This window comes from Pocillopora damicornis, chromosome 1, assembly GCF_964200805.1.
Source record: "Pocillopora damicornis chromosome 1, jaPocDami1.2, whole genome shotgun sequence".
NCBI lineage: Eukaryota > Metazoa > Cnidaria > Anthozoa > Scleractinia > Pocilloporidae > Pocillopora > Pocillopora damicornis.
In genome coordinates, this window is record NC_142670.1 from 13340650 (window position 1) to 13366670 (window position 26021).

General features: G+C 38.1%; 3 protein-coding genes and 3 pseudogenes across 6 annotated transcripts in view; 5 read left to right on the forward strand and 1 right to left on the reverse strand.

The window, feature by feature from the left end:
• The window catches only part of LOC149052105 (replication factor C subunit 1-like), a 255440-nt gene that overhangs the window by 181565 nt on the left and 47854 nt on the right, over positions 1-26021 (reverse strand). The gene's annotated exons all lie outside the window — the stretch shown is intronic.
• Positions 1524-6838, forward strand: LOC149052120 (C-type lectin domain family 4 member M-like). Of its 2 annotated transcripts, none has more exons than XM_089181505.1 (4): positions 1524-1879; positions 5489-5524; positions 5855-6241; positions 6646-6838. In XM_089181505.1, exons 1-4 carry the CDS (start codon positions 1819-1821, stop codon positions 6831-6833), a joined length of 672 nt encoding a protein of 223 aa, XP_089037631.1. In that variant the 5' UTR covers positions 1524-1818; the 3' UTR covers positions 6834-6838. The 2 variants fall into 2 exon arrangements, with proteins under 2 accessions (XP_089037631.1, XP_089037588.1); XM_089181462.1 differs by lacking the exon at positions 1524-1879 and adding an exon at positions 3432-3501.
• LOC149052121 (adhesion G protein-coupled receptor L4-like) lies at positions 6838-14444 on the forward strand (annotated as a pseudogene). The gene is made up of 18 exons (XR_016181364.1): positions 6838-7011; positions 7583-7824; positions 7916-7975; positions 8859-9051; positions 9476-9583; positions 10540-10627; positions 10905-10995; positions 11089-11138; positions 11493-11619; positions 11725-11828; positions 12397-12505; positions 12592-12742; positions 12857-12938; positions 13096-13162; positions 13355-13443; positions 13632-13752; positions 14030-14071; positions 14196-14444. The product of XR_016181364.1 is annotated as an adhesion G protein-coupled receptor L4-like (transcript).
• LOC149052122 (uncharacterized) lies at positions 15493-16692 on the forward strand. The gene has a single exon (XM_089180254.1). The coding sequence runs from the start codon at positions 15493-15495 to the stop codon at positions 16690-16692; it is 1200 nt and encodes a 399-aa protein (XP_089036380.1).
• Positions 16771-18036, forward strand: LOC149052123 (uncharacterized; annotated as a pseudogene).
• LOC149052124 (uncharacterized) lies at positions 19642-24112 on the forward strand (annotated as a pseudogene). Its single transcript, XR_016183479.1, has 3 exons — positions 19642-19688; positions 20044-20246; positions 20436-24112. The product of XR_016183479.1 is annotated as an uncharacterized LOC149052124 (transcript).

Consider the following 26021-nt stretch of genomic DNA (forward strand, 5'->3'; position numbering starts at 1 on the left):
TCAGTAATGTTCATAACTGCCAGAATCTCTTATATTTGAGTTCTTGAGTGTGTACACTGTTCTTTGGAAATTATGATATTTCGATATTTTATCTTTCTACATTTGCAACTCCGCTCTGCTCTCGTTCTAGATCCTTCTGAACCACTATCCCTCTTTTGTTTTTACTGTCACTGAATTCTACGACGTCAAAAACCGCTTCTTTGTGCATCAGATTGTCGCTGTTTTTCTTTAACTCAATCTTCTGTACATTAAATTAATAGAGTTTATCCTGCGCTAAGAGTAATATATAACCTAAAATATTATGAATTGAATCAAACTAACGATAACCAACCTTAATTCCATGGTTTCAAAGCACGAAAAATTATGTCCGCGTCCATGATCATTAGCCAGGTAATGATGCCCCAGTCACGGTTACCCTTGTCTTCTCTATGTAATCTCGATAATTTATGCGACTGCTTCGCAAGGCTAAGTGACTACTAAAATGGTGACAGGAGTAATTTTTTTCATCATATTTTGCAACTTAATGAGCGATAAAATTCTGGTCTCAATTTGAACGTAAATCGATTTCTTCGGCAGAAATCAAGTAAAGTGGAATGTACCAGTTAAGTTATAAGTGATCACAAGAATTTAATATTTTTGCTTTAAATATTTGACGACAGGAGACCTTTGGAAACCTTGACTGACAAAGAACCCAGCGATATATCCTTGAATGTGCTTCAGAATATGCAAAAATTATGTAAAGTCATCTTTTTTTGTTATTCCTGCCACAGGGTGTATATCTCTAATTGCGCATGTTCCGGTGCCCTAAAAAAATAACGAGTAATACTGAGCCGCAAAGATTCCTGTGCGACTAATTGCGAGTTCCTTAATCGGCCGTTTCAACCATGTTTTGACCAGCCACGAACCAGATTCACGCCTTTTCAGCGAGCTCGTAAGGGTATATTGATTAATTCAAAGCAGCAAATATTTCAACGGCGATCCGTAATGTAATGTTTTTGCTCAAACAAGAAATCAACCTATTGTAAAAAGTCCTTTTATGTCGTGAATTTCTAATTTTTATGAAGACGAACAATACTACGCACCTGCTGCAAATTACCTTCAGTCTATTGGTCCAACTAAGAAAAAAAAAATGGTGACTCCCTACACCCGCAATTAGGAAAAGCAATAAACTGCGAATATACACAGTGCATAGAATGAAGTTTTCAGGCATGAATAAGATACTGAATATTAACAAAACTAATAACATTCCGCCTGTCAATCTGCGGATCAAAGCCGCAGATAAAAAGATAAACGTTGTCTTTCTGTCGTCGAGGAAGGTGAATTTCCGCAAAGTAAAACTTACAGATCAATCGAAGAGGTGTCGGGGATGTATGGACGGTTGAATGGCAGTACAGTATTGCAATGAATTTGAACCGAAATGGAATTCATGATTAACTTAAAAAAGTAAACTCAACCAACTGGAAATGGCAGTCGATTGCAATTCGATCGTTTAGTTAACGGCGATAGGTTGATTGTAGAAATCAACCCATTGTAAAAAGTCCTTTTATGTCGTGAATTTCTAACTTTTATGAAGACGAACAGTACTACGCACCGGCTGCAAATTACTTTCAGTCTATAGGTCCGACTAAGGAAAAAAAAAATGGTGACTCACGTTCCGAACGTTCTACCGAGTATTATGATTTGCATCTAAATCTAGCTAATACTAAAGAGTTTGAAATGCTTGAGCGAAATACCGTTCATGCGCTGCTCCCAAATACAATGTAACGTAACGACAGTTACTGATAACTATTTGTATACATAGTGGCCTTGACGAGTTGGATGATAAGTGAAACCGAATCTAGAAAAATGTTCAAAACCTTTTTGAGAAGTTGTGCTCTGGGTAAGTACCACCTCTCTTATTTCCTTCAGGTATAACGTAGAAATGAGATCTATAGACTTGACTTTCTACATGCGAATAGTTTTTATCGATTTTGGGAACTTCCTGTGACACTCAGGCAAAAAAACTGACACAAGAGATTTGTCAGGTGGCAATTATCAAAGAAAACGATGGCGATTCTTCTCTTAGCTAGTGTCATAATGTTTTTCAGTTTCCATACAATGCCAAACGATTGAAAAACAATGGAAAAGTCATCGTTATTCATGTTGTTTTCGCTGCGGCAATCTGTGTAAGGAGCCACATGTAGAATAAAAGAAACACAACTATAGCTTAATTGACATCCTTCAAAGCTGTTGCGACAAGATTTGAAAAGAGAATCACGTACATTATCGCTCCCCGTTTATGCATCAGATGGCAGCCGGAAACATTAGAAGTTTTTTATTAAGCGACGGAAGTCGAGCGATTTAGAAGCAATCCTAGAAACTCTCTTTGCAAGTAGGGGAAGATTTTCGCGCTCTAGGCGCTTCCTGCGTGCTTGGAGACAGAACAGAGCACAGTCTAGGCTTTTTTACTTGTTGATTTAACAGGTATTAGGTTAGGCAGATGCAGAAATTAATGACCCGGCGATTGGAAAAAATTCTTCGATATCTTATGCCTGCTAAAACAAAAATAATAATTCAACGAGCTAGAAACCATTGAATTACTTGACAAAAGTAGAAATAACAATAGCGTGTTGAAATAAACCATAAGGGAATGTTAATGAGCGGAAGACAACTGCAAAAAAATTGATCACGTATAACAAGTGAAATCTCACGCAATTTTTAGCAACAGACAAAATATGTAATTACTTGGACAACCGCCTATCGTTTAGAGTCGGAGACTGCTTGACCAGATTTTAATGATTGCAGTTTTATTTTACTAGTACATTAGAAAATACCATTTCTTGAAACGTTTTAATATTAGCTTTGTTGATGCGGTTTATTAATTCTTGTTTTTACGAAGCAAAACAATACTTATCATCTATTGCCTAGAGCCTTCATTTTAATTAGTCGTTCAATTTAAGAAGAACCAAGTTATGACTTATGCCACGTCGAGAAGACAGCGTCCCATCGAGAGTTACGACGTACTTAGCACCGTGCGTGCATCAAAAGAAACTCGAACATAGAGTTCAAAACGCGTTAAAAAACACTGCATATGCGCTTTGGTAAATGAACCGACGACAACCAAAGAAATGAAAACATTTTACACCATTACGATATGCACTTCCATAAAACTAGAACGGAAAAGATTGTTTTGCTGTCATGAAGTTCTTATTTCTCTTCAATAAAATAATGCTCCGCATCTGGAGCAAATACTCCGCGATTTACTTGGCTGGTTTACTAAGGTACACAAAAAGAATAAGCGATCAAAGCCTATGATATGCAAAATTACATAGTGCAAGAGAGTTCGAAAGAGTTTGAAGATATGTTGCACATGCGCAGCCTTCGAGAGAAACTTACATCAATCTCATGAAAACAATTGACAGCAACATATCCATAGTTTGTATTGATGAATTTGGAAAATGGGTGGAATCAAAGCCAGAAAAATACATATGTTCAACGCGCTTTTTATAAGGTGCACGCTGAGTAAGTACCAGCTAAATTATATCTCTTATATCAGAATGCTGTAGAAAAGTGGTTTCACAAAATCATGAAAATAATTTTGGAAAAAGAATCAGGCTCGTTGGTAAGACTTATTTTGCGTTTCTTTATTTCAGTACGATGCAGACTTAAATATTTGAAAACAATCAGCTAGAATGACAAAATCTAATATTTTTAAAGATTTAGCGACCATTTTAAACCATGGTTGTTGGGTTATGACGGTTTGCACAACAGTTTTATTTCTAGCAATGATGTTTAGGATCATATGAACGCAGTCGCTTGGCTGTGATAGTGCTCTCGTCTTTCACCTGTAAAGTGGCCTCTCAGAATGATCGATGGTTTTTAATTAACTGGCCGAATACGGGCACTTGAGCTGATTGAAGTTGACATTAGGTTTGACAGATGTCTCACCGTTCGAGCCGGGCCGAATCGATATTTCCTAGTGATGGAGGTTTTATCCAGTTCTGTCTCCATTTTAATGATGATTTCTAGGCTTAACTTAACCTCAACCACTGTGATCTATTTGTGATCTGATACCTAAAGCTTAATGCCAATTAATTAGTCTTTATGACATCATAATATTAATTACTATCGTTTATCTAACGGAAGAGCAAACCATGTTTGAAAACCTTGTCGCTACCTTTTAGCAAGGAAAGGAAAATTGCTATTCTTATCGCATTAAATTCATCGAAATATATGTTTTTATATCATAAATCAAGTTTTGGCATATTTTGGCATATTCACTCGGGATAGTGTCGATAAATTTTGGAAAACTAAACAGAAATGTCTGAAAGATAGAGAGGTTTTCTTGCGTTGACATAGACTTGTTCAAACACAAGAGAAAGTTGGATTGGGAGAAAGGTATTTTGCAAGAGGCTATCGAGGAATTGCATAACTTTCGAGAATTATCCTAACCTTCTGAAAATTCTCTTCAGCGCTTAGCACAGGGGACGTGTCGAAATTATTTTAGTCAGCAACACAAATGTGACTTAAAAACTGCGTTTGTTTTGGAGAGCCCGCATACAGCTCGTTAGCGTTGTTTAAAGATTGAAGTCTACTCTTCCGTAGCGTACAAAGGCCAAAAACTCAAAGCGTTGATCATTTTCTGTCCGGTGGCAGGCATTTTGACCGGAAAGTATTTGCTCTCTTACATTAAACACGGAGGGATGGTCGCTATGTCGCACATTTCTGAAAAGAAACAACTACATGAATGGACCTTTTAAAGCGTAGCAGATTTGGAATTAAAAAATGTTGAAATTTTGCGCAATAACGGTCTGGTGTTATAGCTTCTCGATCGGAAACAAAGTTAGGGATGCAGCACATGCATACCATAAGTTATCGAAAATTTATTTCTTACCCGCGGAATCTTGTCTTGTCGGAATCTTGGCGCCTCGTTGGTACACGTGCTATTGAAGAAGTCGGCTGCGCGTGACTATCACAAATATGTCGTGTCTTCTAAAAACTTAGGGCGCGTTCCTTTGGATTTGTGGATTTGTGATTTAAGATTACACAGATCACGGTGCATCAAGTATAGAGATTTTCCCACAAATTAAGTATTTCATCCTTTTCCTATTTCAAGTTTTTTTTAAGGGGGGGGGAGTTGACGCCTTGCAATTGAAAGAATTTTAATCATAAAATCTGGAGATTACATAGTTACTGCAACTACAGTAAGTCTGCATACGCGAGTGAACCTTTCTTGGGATATTTATAACCGTGAGCAGCGCTTAATAAACTTTGCCTCCTAATTTTTGAGTAGCCAAAGACATTTGTCAATACAACTCTTTAATTTTTTTTTTAGATGTCTTTTAGGTAGTAATATCTTATTTTAAAATTCCCTATTTGTAATGAAAAACATACCGAATCATTTCGGTACACCACCTGTGAATTCATCTATTGCCACGCAAACCGGTCAGACAAGTAACTTTTCAGCGCCAACACATGTAAAAACAAAATTTTTAATTTCCCTCTACAGTAATGCTGACTTTGACAAAGCAGTTATATGGATCAGGTGAGAAGTGCTAATTTAAGACTTTAACAAGCATGTATTTACTTTCCCGAGATTTCAAGGGAAACATCATAAAACTCTGAGAGATTTATCAGGATCAAAATGATTACTTAGCTAATCATTTTCGAAGTGCACTTACAAACCACAGTATGCCTCAGGCCTCAGAATAAATATTGTTAATTTGCTCTCACTCTGATCCCAGAACTACCACTTACGAATTAAAACAAATAACAATAGCATTATGAAAGCTGTGGATGGTCTTTGCCAACAAGCTATCCATGTTTTTTTGTGTTTAGTTATTCCCATTTTATTATTTTTTTATTTTTTTCCCAGAATGCCAAATTTCATGTTTTGAAGATTCCTGTTACATGTTGCAAAACCAAGGACCGAATTGGAACGATAACAGAATATTATGTCAAAAGCAGGGGGCTGACTTAGTTTCCATTGAAACCGTAAAAGAATGGAACTTTTTAAATGACTTGATTCAAAAACCCCAATCGAAATATAATAAGTGGATGATTGGTTTGAAAAAAGAAGCCGGCAACTGGACTTGGGTGAGTGGAAAACCACTGACCATTTGCAAATGGGATAAAAACCAGCCAAGTGACGACGGAGATGTGGCAATAATAGTCAAGACGTCTTTCAATGATAGTAAAGTGGGCCTATTTCAAGTGACCCACGGGGATCAGCCTTATGCCTCAATTTGTGAAATTACCAAAGGTAAGACGCAACACAATTGAGTAAACTAGGGGTGTGCTCAAGGCCCCTAAGCGTATAAAAAGTGCTACCAGACCTTGATAAAATGATACAACCTTGCACCTTTATTTCCCTTACTGTGAGGAAGCTTCAAACCAATTTTTTCATTTTAGTTTTAAAATGGCCATTACTCTTGATCTACCTACGCCTGATAATTCGTGTCGATCATCGCTAAAATTTTCGAGCTTCTCACAATAATGAATGAAATATTGCTGCAACAGTGTCATAGAACATCGTGATAATGAACGTATTTAAGCTTTACCCTCGTGAGTAAATGGAAGGAGACCCACGTTTTAAAGAAATATTGTCTACCTTCGATAAATCTCCAAATGGATATTATTTTGAAGACTCATTTTCTTGTTTTGAAGATTGTTTTAAAGACTCCTGCTACGTGTTTATGGCCTCTGGATTTACATGGATATTTAACAGAGATTATTGTCGAGACTGTGGAGTTGACCTAGTTTCCATTGAAACCGAAGAGGAATGGTTCTTTATTGATGGCGAGATTCGAAATCGCTATACTGCGGAGTGGTACATCGGGTTGGAAAAAAAGTAAAGAAATTGGACTTGGGTGAGTGAAAGGCCACTGACCATCAGTAAATGGAGAGCAAACCAGCCAAGCAATAACAATAAAGTGGCATTTATAATCAGGGAGTCTGATTCGAGTGAACAGGGCATATCTACTGATCCAGCGGGGACAGATCCCAAAGCTTTCATTTGTGAGATGCCCAAAGGTAAGACAAATTTGCGCTTGCTTAGCGCACAGTAAATAGAGAAGCGCGTGTGTAAGCCCTTAGTGAGACAGAAATATCACCATGGACCACACTGTCATGAATATATTGATCTCGGCTTTGTGCGTCACGTTTCCTTTCCACTTCGCAAACGTGTGTGAACTATTCATTATAGATGACTTGCAGTCGAAAATGGAGACCATAATACTCCATCTACCCATTCCAGCCACTTTGATATCGAACAACACAAAATAGTCAGACTTAAGGTTTCAGAGCCGGAAATTAAAAGAATTGAGATCGATGCAATTATGGTGGACTAATCAGTTCGTCCAGCATGGTTTGCCTATAAACGAGACTAGAGAGATTTCTTCTAGAAACACGCCATATTTCGCAACGCCAACGACATTTTGTGATGCTGAATATCATCAAAAGGGAATGTGTAAATTTTAATGGCATTAGATCTACTGAGGATGAACTACGTTTAGTAATAGCACTGTGTACGAGAAAGAATACAGAAATCAGCTTAGGTATATCCTTACTTTTATTTTTTTCCCTGAAAACTCATCGAAATTAGCAGGGCCACCATTGTCATCTGTGACGGTATGGCCATCAGAATCGGCAAAGGCAGTAGCGTTGTTATCGCTATCGATCTCTTTAGCAACGTCTCCCTCACTGTTGGCATCACCATCGCTGTCTCTGTTTCGATTGCCCTCGCCCTCACCATCGCTGTCTCCGTTTTCGTCTTTGCTGTGGCCATCGCCATCTTTGATAATATCATCTTCATCGCCGTCGCCTTCAAATTCAGTTCAGAAGCTGGTGAGTTTTGTGATTATTTACCATCCTTGTACATGTTAAGTTTCAGAATGTAATTAGTTCATACCAATAACTGACACTTTCACTATCTTAGGCAAATGAATATGTTTCCAAACTTCGCGGACTTGATAGCAACAAAAAGACCTCTTTGCAGGTATCTAACTCTACCAATAACTAGTATATTATCGTACAGAATATATCCAACAGATATGTAAATATATGTGTATATATAATTGTGGGAAATTGTAGCAAATGCTGTTGGAAAGTGCTCAATACACGTGAGTGTAGAGCGAAATAAAGTTCAAAATGACTAAAATGAAACATGCATGATTCCCTGTAACTCATGAGTTACATGGAGTAACTGAGACTGACAGCAGCTATTGTATTTTCCTTTTGAAGAACTTTTCCTTTAATTTATTCTATCGGAAGCTAATGGAAGAAGGAAAGGTGTATGTATCATATATATATATATATATATATATATATATATATATATATTCAAATAGCGACGCTTTGAGAACGAGTACATATTTACATGTATGTACTTTTATATGTAAAGAGAGACAGTGACAGAGGGCGGGAAAGAAATTTGATGGGGCTACCTGAGCCAAGGAAAACACAGCTTTTAAACAACACTCTGTATACTTATATCGTTCTAGGACCGGAACAGAATTAATACTAGACACATTTTCCACGCTTCTTTAACACCAAAACTCTCATCTTCGTCGTTCCTTTTTTAATGTTTGCACTGCTTATCAAATAAAGTAGATTCCAAGTTGCCGCGCGTCTGTTTGGTTATGGATAACAGAAAACTTCAGGAGTATTGACCAAATCAATGATCAGTTTCTTTGTTATTACCACATTTTGGCGTCGTTAATGATCTATAAGAATTTCAACTGTTATTAAACAGATACATGGCAAAAGGGTATCTACTTGTAACAAAACAACGTTATAAGTAATTAGAACCACACGTTTGACATAGATCCCTATAATATTATTGAAAATCACATGGATAAAATTGTTTTACGTGATTTCAGGAGGCTGTAAAAGTGTTTGAAAACTTCATCGTCAGCTTTGAAAATATGACAAAACTTCATGAAGGCCAGTTTACCATAGACGAGTTTCAAAAAGGAAGAGAATCCATCTTTAATGTGGCTGTCGCCTTCGAGAAATTTGCTCTTAATTATGGCAAGCATCACCTTCCAATAAAGATTGTAAGCCACAAAATGGGTGAGTAAAAACACCAACACTTATCAGATTTGTGAATAAAATTCTTCGTCGATGCTTGTTCACGGTCTGAGTGACTGACACTTTATCTCCTAAATAGGATAATGACTTTTACAACTGGGCTGGGTTGTTCTGAGCTAAGTTTAGATAGTCGAGGATTCATGTGAAGTCTGATTGACTATAATCTTGATGATTGTTTGACTCTTCAAAAAGAGTGAAGAAAATTATCTCAAAATGGCTTTTGAACGAAGGAATAAAGAAACCCGGATCAGAATTTAGCTTTAGGTGAGCGCCAATTGGCATCAGAACAGCTGAGTGGGTCCTGAGTAATTTACAAACGCTCATGTTGGATCTAGTCTGTCTCTTAATTCTTCAATTTTTAATCGTATTCATCCATATGCGGGAAGTGTATTTTTTTGTCCTTCAGTGCTGGAAGTCCAAATGGCCTACCGCCAAAATGCAAGTGACTTTTACCTCGACGATCACGAATGGCAAACGAACATCAATATTGCCTCTTCAAATTTTGCAGATAACGGTTTGTATTACCTGTTGTCTTCAGTCTGAAAAAAAATATGTATATATATAAATATGAGGGTAGTGTCTACCTTTGCATAAAGTGTTCGATGCTGTGGTAGCAGAGCTAAGTATACATAAGTTAAAGAATTAAAGAGGACGCATCGATTCTCTGTGACTCTGGGTTTCGAGCCTAAGCGTTCGTCAGACAGAACTTTATTCAATGAATGAATGCCTCCTTATATACAAATTAGATAAGTAGCTAATTAATTCACTAGTGTGATGATCTGATCTATGTGTGAAAAAAAAAGATTCTATAGAGCTATTGCTGGTGGCTTGTGAAATTTGCTAAGTAAAACTTATTCTCGTGGCGGCATTTAGAAATGAGATCTGTTTTTTTGTTTAATAAAACGGCTTCTTAGCTCTAACTAAGTAAAGTTTTTCTGTGAGGCACAAGTGGCGCTTGCTTTTGTTGCTGCAGACCGGGGCGGTCGCTAAAATACTCCAGTTAATTGCAAAATTGGTGTTGTTGTCTTTGAGTGTCCAGATCTGCTTTGATAGTTCCGTGCTGTTTGAATAGTTTCTGTTCCGAAAAGAAAGTTTGTGTTGCATATGACACTAACAGAAGGAACTTTTAAATAACGTTATCTTTTAATTAGTAAGTCTGTTGTAATCTGATGTCGATGTTCACTAGGGAGTATTTGTTCTCATGGCAGCATTTAGAAATTAATTCAGCTGTTTTGTTAAGGTTGCTTGCTTTGTCGGCTTTAATAATGTAGAGTTTTTCAGTTAGGCAGAGGTTTCATCGTCTGGAAATATTGTTACAGGTATCGACACCAGATTACAATTAAACAGCGTTGACGTAATTTCTCACGGAGGACAGTTCACAAGTTTTTCAGGCTTTGCTTCCAAAACCTGCATTTATCGGGTTTATTTGTTTTATAGCCTGAAGGAAATACATAGATTTACCTTTTCTAGGATCAGTGGTCGTCGGGTGTGTATATAAGAATCTGCAAGACATACTGCCGAAAAGTCAACCCAACAGGAATGGAACAGGAAGCACAAGGTAACAATATTGTCTTCTTTGTGCTCAAAACACCTGGCCCTGGTTGTTCGAAGGGTAATTAATGTTACCCACTGAATAATTCGCTATCCGGCAGATAGAGCAAAACATTTTGTTAACACTTATCTGCTGGATAGCGTCGACTGGCGTTATCTTCCCTACGTAGAGAATATCGGCTAAGATATGCAAATAGTTTGGTATCGTCACCACCGCTACCACTCTTTTAAACCACCATATTTTTGTCACATTCTGGTTCATTTTTAAATCATTTTGTACACAGATATTTGGGTAGCAGAATAATAATGGCAGCAATGGAACCTAAACCAAAAAAATTGCTAGAAAATGTCGTCTTGAAGTTCAAAAACACAAAGGTAAGCAAGAGTAAGTAACATGAAAGTAAAGAAAGATTATTTGGAATGCGCTGTTTTTATTTCATCTCATCACCGCGATGATTTTATTTTCAGATAGAAGAAAGGGTGAAAAATTGCATGTTTTGGAGAGGCTTCAGCGAAAGGTAAAAAAATTGAAATACATCATTTACTTTTCTCAGAATTTTCTTGTTCGTTTGTCGTTCGTTTGCCTCTATGTTCCCGCCAATATTTTCCGTGAATTTCGTTGTCCAGTTGCTTGTTGGCTGTATTTGCGAATGTCCTCTTATTTTCCGATTGTCGCGGAAGACACTTTTACCTAGAATTGTTATGTTTCATTATTTTTTCCTTAATTTAACATTAAAACTAATAAGGAACTGCCAATAATGTAGTCAATGTTATGAAATCAAGAGAGTTTTGATGAAATTCGCTTTTTTGGTACCATGGAAGGCTATTTCCTACACTACGTCTTGTCTGCTGAGGTTATTCTTCCTTTGCAGCTCCGACGGATTTTCAGATGAAGGATGCCACGTAGTTACGTCGAGAAGCAATTCAGAAGAAACAGTTTGTAGCTGCAATCATTTGACTCATTTTGCTGTATTACTTGATTACAACGATGGCACAAAGGTAACCAATTATATGTATGTTCTTCTTCCAGCACTGGTATTACATGTAAATTAATTTAACTAATTCACGTTTCTCTATTCTCTTTTTTCACGCTATGTGACGTAGCTTTCCAAACAGGACGAGACTGTGTTGAAGATAATTACCTACGTAGGATTAAGCTTGTCGATCATTGGGATCCTTGTAACATCAGCCTTGTACTTTTTCTTTACGTAAGTATGGTGGCTAAATAATCGATGAAGTACACATTTCCATGTCTTCTTCTAATTGCTATCGATTGTAATTTCTCAACAAAGGAAAAAAAAACTAAGGGATAAACGTAACTTTAAGTTATCCAAAATGTTCTTCTTAATTTCTCCGAAACTAAGGTAAAGTAAGTCGATCAATCAATCAATCAATCAATCAATCAATTTATTCAACGTGGTCAGAACGCTTAGCTAAAAGCTAGTTTACAGGTACGCCACGAAATAAATAAATAAATAACCAATTTACTTTACATTTCATGTTCAATTAGAAGAGCATTAACAATGCATGGTCTCTTTCCTCAGTCCTTAATGTTTTCTTATTCTATACTAAATTGGCTTTTTATTTGCCTTTTGAATCTGAAGCTTTTGATTGACCTTTTTTTTTTTTTTGGTGTTTGTTTTTTTTTTTGTTTCTTTTTCTTTTTTTGCTTAACTTTTCATTTGAATTATTTTTTTTTTTGATTATGTATGTTTTTTTTTACTCATGTTTGATTTTTGTTTTTCCTTCCTTTTTCGTCATCTTTCATTTCACCAAAGATGTCCGTCAACCTCTGTCTCAAATTCGATTGAGTCTTTCTGTGTCCCTCGGAGTTGGACAGCTAATTTTTCTCGCAGGAGTAAACGCCACAGAACACACGTGAGAGGCATCTCCGATCTTTTCATTTATTTAATCAAATCTTTCTGCCAAGACAAAAAAAAAACAAACAAAAAAACATATTTCCTTTAGCAGGCTGCTTGTATCGCAGTGGCAGCTCTGATGCAGTATTTCCTGATGGCTGCCTTTTGCTGGATGCTGGTCGAGGGAATCTACCTCTACCTGTTTGTTGTGAAAGTTTACAACATCAACACCAAGATGCACATGTATCACGTCATCTCATGGTGTATTTCCATAACTTATTAAATACAACATGTATTGGAAGTAGTACCGTGCTCTCATATTTGGTGTTGTCTTCAAGTCAAGTGCTTTGAATTTATTTTTTTGTATTTATGGGTAGGTTTCCCTATGATCATGATGGCCATTGCATTTGGCATTGCTGCTGCGAAAGAGGGAATGCAAAGCTATGTCAGTGATAAATAGTAAGAAACACATCAATAGGTTACTTTTTACCTTTCTTCTCTCTCTCGCGCACTATCAAGTTAAGTTCGTTTTATTTTTCTTGTTCCGTTTCTCCTTGGGTCTTTTTTTTTTTAATTCATTCTGATGACTTTCATTCTTGTCTTTCAATTTTATTAGTTGTTGGCTGTCTTCGACCAACAATCTGATCTGGATATTCATCTCCTTTGTAACGTTCATCGAAGTTGTGAGTTTATGATTAATTTATTTCACGGTGCTTGGTTTACCGAACTAGTTACTCACTATTTTTCTATAGGACTCACTATGTTTCTTTAATCGACCTAAACTAAACAAATAACTTCTATACTAAGATTCTCTTGGTTTCTCGACTACCAAGTATAGAAACTTAATTCAGTGATTTTAATGGCATTTTTAATAGGTCAACATCTTGATACTCGTACGAGTCATAAAGGAGATGACCAATTTGGTGCAGCCAATAGGTGAAGACGACCATATTCAGCAAATACGGTAGGATTCACAACACAAAATTATTCAAAATAATGAAAAAAAATTTCCTTAACAAGCTGTACGTGCGGCAACGTTCGCCCGACTCCCTCATCCCTTGACCAGTTTGCTATTACGATACCTGTTAATGAGACTGCGAAAAAAATAATCAACCCTTATGCATGCACCTTAAATTTTGTTGTCGATCTTAGAATTGGTATCAAAGCTTGCGCACTGATGATTCCTTTACTGGGTGTCATGTGGCTGTTTGGTCTTCTTTCGCCTATACAAAAGGCTTTTGCTTACATTTTCACAATACTCAACTCTACTCAGGTGAGTGTCGGATTGAAACTCTTAAACCCAATCAATCTAGATTGTTCAATTTACACAGCTCTAAGCGAAGAGAGAACCCTTTACAAAATCTGTTAACTATCCACTTGACCCGAAATATATTCGTAGCAGTCTTGTTAGACCTATTAGATATTGATTCTTGAAGACGATTATTATATGCATTGTGCACTGTGATACCCAAACAACGCACGCTCCGCCGCTTCCTACCTAAGCGCAATATTGTAAAAAAAATGATTTTGAAATTATGTCTCTGCAACAGGGTTTCCTGATTTTTGTTCTACACGGCTTACGAAACAGTCAGGTAAGAAAAGGAAACTAAGTCAAGAATAAGGAAAGTGCACATTATAGCACAAATGTTTAAGCATGAATAACTATTTGAATGAAATTTGAAAGAAATGTATCATTTGTTGCTTGTCTATCTACAGATCAGAGAGCGATTGAAAAGAAAGATGAACGTGGTTTTTACCACTTCAAATTAGGAGGACTCCACAAGGAAGAGCCCACAGGTCAATTCAAGTGACGTCGGCGATGCCCGGGCAGTTGAATTGCAGCCTCGCAGTGACGTTAAATCGAATTAGCACTGTACTTAAGTCAGTGGATTTAACTGTCTGCCAGTAACATTCTATTCCATTGAACGATTGTGTAGTAAATAGCGATTAGTCGATGGCGATCGATCTGAGTCTCAATCTGCTGCTAAAATGTAATGTAGTAAAAGTAAATTAACGTAAGGTGCATCATGTAAGTCGTTAGTTTTTAGTTAGTAGGACGGATGTAGAGCTATCGAGTAGAAATTCTGTCAATAAATTGTTATAGCTATTATTATTATTATTTTATTATTATTAAGTGAGATTGTTCTCTTGCTTATTGTTTTAGCAATTCACCAGCTGCAAGTGCTATTTTTTATCTTAACGGCCTTTCCAGAACATCGCATACATGAACTTGCTAAAGATCTTTTGTTAGCTACATGCTAAGTTGTCCTCACTAAGGATCAAATTATCGTAACTACAGGTTGGTCTGGCTTGTCTGTTATTAAGTGACTTTCATTAAAGATTACATCTACTTTAGAAGTTCAATAAACTCATGGCATGAAATTATTACAAATTCTTCTTTAATTAACACTGTTTAGTTCCAACACGCATTTAACTGCCTCCTTTCAATCCTCGTGCGCTACATTTTAACGCTTGCTACATGATGCTTTCACGTTTCATATCGGAGAAGATACTTGTCAAACAGTATCGTGTTACTGTAATATTAGCAGCCTCGTCCAACATCTAATGTTATCACTTATGAATAAACAGATGAATAGATAGATGATGCTGAGTTAATGAATAAATAACTATGTTAAAAAAGAAAGAAATTCTAGGAGATTACATATTTTAACCCTTTAATGCCCAAGATCTCATTTTTAATTCTCCTCACTGTCTGCCACACAATTCTCAGGTGCTATTTCTGAGAATTTGGTACTGTATCACCAGAAAATCCTCAAACTTAAATTTTCCTTGTTCTCATAACCTGTCTGATCGATATTGTATTGATACTGTAAGGAGAAATTCTGTCTTGGTCACTCATGGGAGTTAAAGGATTAAAGATCACTTGAATTTTTCAATCCTTATTCTCCGCTTTCCTTAGATAAGTATTTCTATTTCGAATTGTAAATGTACCGATGAGTTCTGATATTTAAAATTGGAGCCATGGTAACCAAAACTGTGTGCGCGTGTCAAGATGGCGACTTACACGCGTTGGTATGCGCTGCTACTTTTCGCTCTCTTCACTCTTGGAGTATTCGGTTCTGGTCTCGCATACTTATCTCCCACCAAATATATATGTGCTGGACCTAAGGACATGGGTAATGTTTCTACCCAGCTTCAGTTCTTTGGTTCTTTGAGCTCATGTCTGCATCGTCAAAATTACATGCGAAGAAGCAAGAAGGCATACCTCGGACGGCGTGCTTTGTACTATAGTAACAGTACTGCTACGACTCAGCTATTACTGTTGAAGCTATCTGGAAACGTGGAGTCTAATCCCGGCCCTCAGGGGCCTCAAGGAAGTTTTAATAATTCTTCTAAAACACTTTGTAGTAACTGTGCTAAAACCATGAGAAGGAACCAAAATGGCGTCCGCTGCTCGTCTTGCCCGGCAGTATTCCACATCAAATGTACGAAAATGAGCAAGAACGAGCTGTCCTGCTATCGGAGAGAAGAGATCTGGTATTGCTTTTCTTGTACGATGCCTCAGTTTTCTGACAGCTTCTTTGATGATCTCTCACCTTCGGCGGTATGCGATTCAAGCTCCACTGGCGAGGTCTTTGAGACTGCGGAGGAACATTCAGGAGACTCTGTTGACTGGTTTTTTAGGAACGTCAATGGTTACTACAAATCCAATCTGAAAATAGGTCATTTGAACATCAACTCTTTACAAAATAAGCTTGACGAGGTCAAGAATATTCTTAACAAGTGCCTATTTGACATTTTCTTTATTTCGGAGACAAAACTCGATGGTACAACCTCAGATAGTTTTCTCCAACAACCGGGATATCGCACTATTCGACGTGATCGCAAGAAAGGAGCTGGTGGCTTGATAGCTTTTGTACGGGAAGATATTCCTGTCTGTCGACGACGTAATCTGGAGCCCGAATCAGTCGAATCATTATGTCTTGATGTCATGGATTCTAAAAAGGCTCGCTTTATTGTGTGTGCGTGCTACAGATCACCTAAATTCTGTAAAATTACTGATTTCTTGTCGTCGCTTACATCAGCTATTGAACTTATGTATACAAGCCGTCAGGAAATATTATTGATTGGTGATTTTAATATCGACTTGCTTGTTGGGGAGCACGGTGTTGTTGCTGAGGATCATGACGAGCCAGAGCAAACGGATGTTAAAAAATTCGTGGGGTTTGGTTGCTATGGTGTGACGTCATGATCCGGCTCAGTAGCTATCATCGCTTTCGATTTGTGGTTTCAACAGGGGAGCGTTCGGTGATTACCTTAACACCGTTGTGTACAACCTCCAAAGGCGTCAATCCTGTTTATTTTGAGGGGCTGGATTTTTCTTTTGACTTTTCTTGAGGTTGAATTTCAGACATTACTCGCAAGAGCGGGAAATTTGTTCTCATTTCGATCAGGTGCTGTGCGGCATGGATGCCTTCGATATTCGAAGAGCAAAATAGCTGCACTCCACGAGCGATTCGAGGGACTGGTATCTCCTGAATTCCAAAATATGCGGCATTCCTGTAGGAAAATTCATGTCGAGTAGCCCTTTGGTGTCAAGCTTTCCAAAAGAATTTAACACAGTGCAACTCTCGAATCTTAAAAATGGCGGGCACTTGGATCGACGACTAGTTCACAAAGAAGAGGTATTCATAGCCTCTTCTTTTGGCGTTGTTTCCGCGATACTTCGGCAAAAACTAAAAGCGGGCGAAGAAGAAAAGTACAGTTGGTTGGTTGATGGCATCAACAGCCTAAATATTGGCCAAGATAATGAAGATTGCCAAACAGCGACTGACACACGTGACAACAACAAGGACAAAATTCATGACCCTGTACAAACAGTATTTGGAGTCGATTCAAGGTCAGCCATATCCATAGAGGATATCGAGAAGAGTCAAGATGAAAATCTTAAGCTTAAGGCTGAACTTGAAGTTGCGCTTTCCCAGTTAGAGGCCCTTCGAGATGAGGTGAAAAACGGCGGTCAATCGACGCTGAGCTCAGGCACACAGGACCCGGCAAAGGACAACCCGGACAGTACAGTACAAGCGATATGTGGACCTTGATCGGCGATGTTTGCGATAAGTTCCAGGTGCCTCTTGCATCTTTATTCGCCGATCAGGTGGACCAGAATGTTGAAGTGGCTAAAGTGATGAGCGATATCGCAGAACAGCTGCTGAGAAATTAAAAAAGACCCGAAGCAAGCCCTGGAAGCAATTGACTGACTGAGTGTGATAAGGAAAGTAAACAATATTGTTGCACATGAAAAGTAACTAAGGAATGTTACCAAAGAACAATGTACGAGTAAGAAAAGTCTGGTTCACTTTTCATTTTTTCAGCAGATCTACTTGTTCATTATCTGGATTGAAATCATTGCGTTGAAGTCCTGGCATAGTTGTATGCCTGAGTGCTTCTGGGATATATAACATAATAAGTATTTTGGTTCGCACATGGTAAATCGAAGTTCTAGTGAGTGTTATATATCCTCTTTGGTTCACCCAGGTTGAAGTCCTGGTATAATTGTATGCCTGAGTGCTTCTGGGATATATAACATGAGCAGTACTTTTGGTTCGCACATGGTATCGAAGTTCTAGCAAGTGTTATATATCCTCTCTGGTTCACCCAGGTTGAAGTCCTGGCATAATTGTATGCCTGAGTGCTTCTGGGATATATAACATAACAAGTACTTTGGTTCGCACATGGTTTTGAAGTTCTAGCAAGTGTAATATATCCTCTTTGGTTCACCCAGGTTGAAGTCCTGGCATAGTTGTATGCCTGAGTGCTTCTGGGATATATAACATAATAAGTATTTTGGTTCGCACAAGATATTGAAGTTCTAGCAAGTGTTATATATCCTCTTTGGTTCACCCAGGTTGAAGTCCTGGCATAATTTTATGCCTGAGTGCTTCTGGGATATATAACATAATAAGTACTTTGGTTCGCACATGGTTTTGAAGTTCTAGCAAGTGTTATATATCCTCTTTGGTTCACCCAAGTTGAAGTCCTGGCATAGTTGTATGCCTGAGTGCTTCTGGGATATATAGCATAATAAGTATTTTGGTTCGCGTGCGTTGGGTAAGACATGGTTATAGCCAACTTCAATCCTCTGGTTGGCTATCTACCAGCTCATATCCAATGCGTACTCGTGGAATAATTGTTAAGTATTTCTGTTAGATTATGGTATGGGAGAACCTGGAAAGTGATGTTATTCCCTCACGATGCTACCATTCATTACTATTATCAGAATACCCTTTCCATCATAGCGGCTATTCGGCTATTTTTTTAACGTAAGAATACCCTCTTTGAATGAACAAACAAATAATTGTTCAATAAGTTCCAAATTTATTCATCATCCAATTTTCTTTTTTTTTTTTTCGTGGGGGGGGGGGGGGGATCATTTCAAATAATATGGAATTGTAATACGGAAACGTGGTGCCGAAAACAAAAAGCAAAAGGGGGCGAGAACCAATGATTCAAAAAAACAAAAAAAACCGTAGCGTACTTATTCAACTTATGTAGTTCGGTCGATTAACACACTCGCAGGCATTCCTACTGATCGATAACGTTACCAAGTGTTTTCACTTCGCGTGTGAAAGCTTGCCTCAGTGGGAACTTTAGCATCATATAGTGGGTGGGAGAGAGCGGGCTTTGGATGTGTCCTATTTCAGTCGTGTACTGGTTGAAATAAAAGAAAATGCAGTATGATAGACGGCTGGCTTTTAAAATATAAAGTGTTGCGACTTCAGCCTGGGAAATTGTTGAATACACTCACGGTGGTTCGTTGCTATGCGATTTCCTCCCATAGCGTCCCTCTCGTCACGTGATCCAACAGGCCTTTGTTGTTTTCGCGTTCGATGGCTCAGTAGCGGTGGAGATATTGAAATTCGCTTCTCGGCAATACAATAAACAATATGAATACATTTGCATCTTACACAGTTGTCCAACATTCCAGTTATGGCTTTCTAATAATAAAGCTTGCATACGCTGCCGTTTGGTAACGAAAAGCGAGTTTTACTCAGTCCCCTTCTGAGACAAATTCCTGGTTTAAACGCTAGCTAAAAAGGTCAAAATCGTTACTTTCAGGGGTAGGTATATTCTTCCCATACTAAAGTATCTTTTTTATTTCGGGACCCCCCCATAGGATTGTGTTTTCGAGGTGAAATCGTTTAAGAATGTGAATTTGGCGCGTTGTGAGGGGGAAATCCATCCTGGGTAATTTTCTATTCTCGTTGTATCCTACCTATCACAAATAAAATAGCTTTATCATTATATGTAGACTCCGTTTGTTTGTATTTTCAATCGTGGAAACCGTAAATTTGTACATTTTAAACCCCGATTTTATCGAGCGCTCGATGCTTCTTGCTGGCAGCCATATTGGATTCTCTACAGATCGCCAATCATTGTGTGTAATTACGGCAGTAAAAAGACCATTCGAGGAAGAATCTTCTTATGGCCAGCAATTTTTCAAGGGATAAACGGGACGATAGGTAAGCAAAGCAATTCTGAACGTCGAATTCGCGTTTGTGTGGTTATATTGAATAATTTAAATTTCTTGCTCACTTTGCAGTCGAAAACCTCTGTGCGGAAAAAGCAGAAAATGCAGTAAGCCTAATTCTCACCAAGGACGCTGTGATTCTAGTAGAACTTTTCACGCATTCTGGAAGAGTTCATCTTCACATGTAGCTTTGAAAAGAAAAGGAGAGTTACAAGAACAAAACAAAAGGTTATCACAGGACATTGAAGCGAAAAAGGCTCGGCTGGATGAATATGGTAATATTATAACTTTGAGTGTTTTCTAAACGTGCAAAAGATTTCATTTTTACCGCCATGCTACTCTGAAGTTCGAACGGAAAATTAAGTTATGCATGTACAACATTCTGTTCCTTTAGTATTTTATTTACATGTGATTGCAAAAAATGTTGAGATCTAATTTCTCTGTTTTTTTTTGTTTTTTTTAAGAGAGACAAATACAAACTTCTGTTGCTCAGAAAGATGCAGTAGAAGAAGAGCTACAAAGCCTTCAAAAGAGTGTGGAAGAAAAGGAAGATCAAGTAAAGCAACAAGAGGAAAAAGTAACACAATTAAATGAGCAATATCACAAATTTAAATCTCTGCTTGAACAAAAAGGCTTTTCAGTAGCTAGGAGGAAAAATGCCAGTACAACTTATGATATGATTACAAATGTCAATTCCAGCACTAAGTACAGACGAAGACAGGAGACAAAAAATGTATTAGAATTTATTCATGGGGGAAAGGAAGGGTCAATATATGGGGCTTGGGATTATATTTCATCTACTGCTGACAATCAAACCATGGACACACTGATTTCTGGACTTAAACGAGGGAAATATCTCCAGGGTCTGTTTGACAAGACAATGAAAGGGTATCAAAATTCCGATGAGGCTTTGAAACAAGCTGTTTTTATGAAGTACCAGAACTTTCTGTCTCGCAGAAAGTATGCCCTTGTCTGCAAAACTCAGTCTTCAGTTTTTGATCCAAACTCTGATCTATGGGTACCCCGTAACATAAAATGTTTAGGTTTGGACTTAAGGGTGCCAAATATAGCTATTTCTGACAAACGGGTGGAGAATTTTGTGAGAAGTCTTGACATTGGTCATGTTAATCAAATTCCCAATGCACCGGGTGTTTCCAGAACAATAACTGGGTTGGTTTTTATGATAATTGATCTGCACCTTAGACTTCCCTATTTATTCCGTAAGCTAATTTGGTTTAATGACAACATAAATCATTTCATCATGCAATTTTCTGATGATGGGGCCCCTGAATCAAGTCAGCTAACCATGTCAATTGGCAGCCTAACATCATGGAATTTTGGGGACAGGGTGAGAAGCAGGGATTTCCAGTACATTTTACATTGTGTCAGTCGGGGGGAGAAAGATGAGGTGTTACAAAGTATCTGGAAGCAACACACTGATGAAATGGAAATGTTAGAGGGTAATATATTTGTTGTTTCTAACAAGCAGTGTACTGTAGAGTTTCAGCCCAGTGCTGATATGAGCTGGCAAAGCTGGGCTAACAATGAGTTAAATCAAGCTGCCACTTACCCATCTCCTTATGCTAACGTAAGCAAAGGAAATATGTGTACTATGGGTGCCACTATTGGGATGGGGGAGGAAGATTTATTCAAACCTTATACTCTGGAGGTCAGAAATTCCCATGTTAAGAGGGTAAATGAGTTTATGATTTCCCTGCCATCTTCCCTGAATGAAAAAAATCGCCACTCTAGAAAACTACAGTTCATGGCAGAGAATGGGATTCGCCAGTTAGGCACCCCCCGAATTGGAATTTTTGCAGAGCGGCAGCGCCCAGAGCCTATCCACTGTGAAATTAATGCATGGCAACATGTGTTAAATATCATATACAGGGTAGCAGCACAAAGAGGTGTTTTTACCAAATTTATTGATATATTAAGTGCCTCGGCTGTAGAAAGGAGAGCTGATCAAGGAAATGGTAATGGGAATAGAAAATCACAAGTTTATGTTCCACATAATGATGGTGCTGGAGAACGATCTACTAGGGTTGATTTTGTTAATGCCTCTAACCAAAAGTTTGTATGTGACCTGGACAATGCACTGTCAAGTAACCATAAGGAAGATTTTGGTGAACTTGGTTGTGGGTTGGGGTATTTAGCTTCTGTGATTAAGGATCACTATAATGATGAGGCTCAGAGGCACAAGAAGCTTCCAGTGCGGTTGATAGGAGACCAGGCCATTGCTTTGGCAAACTTTTCTTTTAGGCTCATTGATGCCCTTAAAGTCTTAGATGAATCCCCAGCCCAGAAACTAGAAAGATTAGCATTAGGAAAAATTGCACAATTCCTTAGGAATGCTGGGGCTCTTTTTAACAAAATTGAAGTTAGCCCTTCCTACCTTGGTGAACTCACAGAATTTTGTACCCTTTATTTTAATTTATATGCATTATTTTTTTCATCAGATGTTAATGTAACTGTGTGGACAGTAGGGTATGCCATACCATATCATGCAACTAAACTGTATGAAAGTTACAAAGTGGGTTATGGTATAATATCATTACAGGCAAAAGAGGCTAAACATTCAGGGGTTAAAAATGACTTGGATTTGACAAACAGATCCAATAAAACAACTGAAAAAGGGAAATGGTGGCAAGTCATGAGAGCTAATTATGTAAGAGCATTTTATTTGCCAGAACATCAACCTTCCTTCTCAGCTAAATTCAAGCAATTTTTGCAATTGTGGAAGAGAAAAGGAAATTAATGATTATATATGTGAGGTATGTGTAGATGCCAGGGTGACTGTCCAGTGTGCAGAGGGACAGCAACTAATACCTGAAGTACTTTCATCATTAAAACCAGTCCTATGCTCTGTATGTAATGAGAGATTTCCTGATACTGTAACATACGAGGCTCATAAAAGTGTTCACTTATGCAGCAAACAGCCTGTTAGTCCAGCTACAATTAGCCGTAATCTAAACCCTAGAAATATGAAAGTAAGTGACCTAAAAATGGAGTTGCAAAGTAGGCAATTAAGCACTAGTGGAAACAAAGATGTTCTTATTAGACGCCTTGAGGGTACATTAGCAAGTGAGACTATATAGAGTAAGACTTTTCACTGTCAATGTATCACCAGAAAGCTCCATAATCATATTTTATTACCATTTATAAAGTTTACATAAGTTTATTTTTTAACCAGGTAAATTTAACTGCAATGTCACCTAAGATTATTTATCATTGAAGTTGTAATAAAATTTAAAATAATATATTTTACACACCAGATGGAAAGCTAAATATATTTACAGGAAATACAGTGTCTAGAAAATTTCAACATGAGACCATGTTGACACAGACGTGTAACTAATGTATGTTTGAAAAAAAAGCTACAAACTCGTGTTTCTTTGATCAACACTAATCTCACAATATTAATAAATATTACCTTGTTTATTCATGAGACTTTGTAAGCTTTTGTCGAAAACAAAATCCTCTGCCGTGTACCGTTGAATATAAAATGTCACCATAGCCTTCTGACTTTTGAGGTTGTATTCAACAACAAAAGGAGTGTTTTTAGATACAACAACGGCTGACCTGCCTTTGTAAACAGACAACAGCTTTCCCTTTGATTTCGGTTGTTGACTGAAATGTCTTTTTCTAAGAACATCCTGGCCTTCGAATCTCGCCGGCGAAAACACTTTCTCCACTGCTTGTATACAAGATAGTGTCGAAGTAATTTTTGATTTTCTTTCATTAAATTTCACTTCTCCACTATAGCCCCTGAACAAAACTGTTATGTGACGAAATATCTGCCACGGAATGAAGATGACAACTGGGCCTACCAATGATGTTGCTTTTGAGCGACTTAGTTTCGAAGCAATCTGCTCTCCAATTTCTAAAAGGTAGCCATCCACCAGTGGACCACAAAGCTCAAGTTTGTTGCCGCAAACCTCTTCCAGTCCGCTATTCATCTTCCCCATACCATAGTTTGGTCGTCTTTTTGCTCGCCTGACCGCCTTCATCCACTCCCGCTCAAAAGAAAACTTCAGCTCCAGTTCACTTGCGTTCCAAAATGTTTTTCCCCTCTCTGAAAAATCTGTTTGGCCTCTTAAATCGAACACGACTTCACTTAAATTCGCCGCCATGTTGCTTTACGTTGGAATACTAATGGCAATTACCGCAGACATTCACGCGCCCGCGCTTCCGGGAGGAAAAAACCTAGCAACGAACCACCGTGACTGCGATAATTTCGTACCGTGTAAAACGACCCGAAGTGTATACTGTAAAATTCTGGTTAGATTATCTACCTGCAGACAAAACAATCCGGTTATAGGCCCCCCGATAACCCCGCTTCCCCCCTCTGCTGGATGACAGTGCTAACTGGAAATTTTGCTTTAATATGACTTTAAATTAAAAACGAATTTAGATCAACATTACCATGGCTTGTTTCTAAACGCTTTTCAATCCGCTAAACCTACCCAAAACCCTTTACAAAGTTTTATTATATGGCTGCGATAGCACGCGCGCTCAGATTGGTTAATTAGCGGTCCGTAATCCCCCGGTAAACGCCCACGGGCATAGCAAATTTTTTCCGCCACGGTTTTGGTTTACAAAACCTAGCGAACTTAGTGACTTTCGCTGAAAGGAACTTCGTTAAAAAAGCAAGGAATTGAACAAAAAACGTATCTCTTCTTTAACTATGCGTTCTGAAAAACATTTCTTTTCTGAATTTTATTATCCTGACGAAATTGTGACGGAAAATGAAGGCAATGTATAAGTTCACTCTATTTCACGCGCTTTACCTATTTGAAGCCATATTATAAAAAAAACTTAATAACCTTGTTTGCTAGGGCTTTACTGTAAAATTCCATAATTTCGGGCTGAAATTTTGATTTATGGACCTCGCCCAGAGGCTCGGTTCATAAAGCAAAAATTTCATCCCTCAGACTGGAATTTTACAGTTAAGCCCTCGCGCCCGGTTATTAAGTAGTTAGTATTAGCCAAGGGCTTATAACCAAAATTTTACAGTATCAAAAATCTAACATGCTGAATTCGCACTACTTCACGGTTTAAACGGCTAAATTTCGCCGTCAAACTCCGCAACGTTCTCATTTTGATCGACATACGCGTTTCGTCTGTAGTCGTAGCGTGAGCGTTGCGTGCATTAATCGAAGGCAAAAGTCGTGGCGTCCGGTTCGTCCCTTGTTCATTTCAGGCAGACTTAAAAAAGGGGGAATTTCGCGTGAGTGTTAAAAATGACCCAAAAATGACGAAATCCGAGATTCGTTCAACAAAAAGGGTCTATTATACTCTTTCTTAGTATCGATTTGCTGGCACGTACGTATTTGTCTGGCGGTTTACGGTCCAGAAAATAGAGCGGTTTCAGAAAAGGAAAGCTGACTTGGAAAGTCAGCAAATAAAGTCGGCTCGTCCGCTTTCGCTTTTGTTCCCGGCCTATTGATAAAAATCAAAGAGCCAAAATACGTCATTCGCTCCAAACGTGGCATACATTCACTGACACGTTTTTAATTACCAAAATAGAAATTTTAATTATAAACGCACACTCTCGTTTCAGGATTATAACACGCTCGCGCGAAAGTTCGCACTTTCAGCGTAACATAAATGATCAGTAGCAGGGATATTGTTACAATGGAATGTTGCAAGCTGCTGGACGTCAAGCTGAGATCGTGGAGTAAAACTCCTCGATCTCAGCAGGATCCAAAGCTCTTTTTTCGGTTGCTAAGAACGTCTGGCTCGTCATGACTCACTCATGGACCTTTGTGATAGGTTCTGTTTGCAAAACCAAATTAGTGAACCGACAAGGGTGACTGAAAAAACAAAGTCTTTACTCGATGTCATTCTCGCTAGCCATCCGGAACGATATGCAACTTGTGGTAATTTGCATATGGGTCTCAGTGATCACGATCTTATCTATGCGGTGCGAAAGAATAAATTACCTAGGGCTAAGGCACGTGAAATTGAATACAGAAGTATGCGACAATTTGACTTAGAAAAATTTTTAAATGACCTAAAAACTATTCCCTGGAGTTCCGCTTACATTT

Bases quoted from the DNA above. Each gene is read 5' to 3' on its own strand.
- LOC149052120 (XM_089181462.1), top strand. From the start codon at position 3,438: ATGGGTGGAATCAAAGCCAGAAAAATACATATGTTCAACGCGCTTTTT. The intron at 3,502-5,488 runs GTAAGTACCAGC...TTCCCTCTACAG, and splicing joins TTTTATAAGGTGCACGCTGA to TAATGCTGACTTTGACAAAG. The intron at 5,525-5,854 runs GTGAGAAGTGCT...TTTTTTTCCCAG, and splicing joins AAAGCAGTTATATGGATCAG to AATGCCAAATTTCATGTTTT.
- LOC149052122 (XM_089180254.1), top strand. From the start codon at position 15,493: ATGGCGACTTACACGCGTTGGTATGCGCTGCTACTTTTCGCTCTCTTC.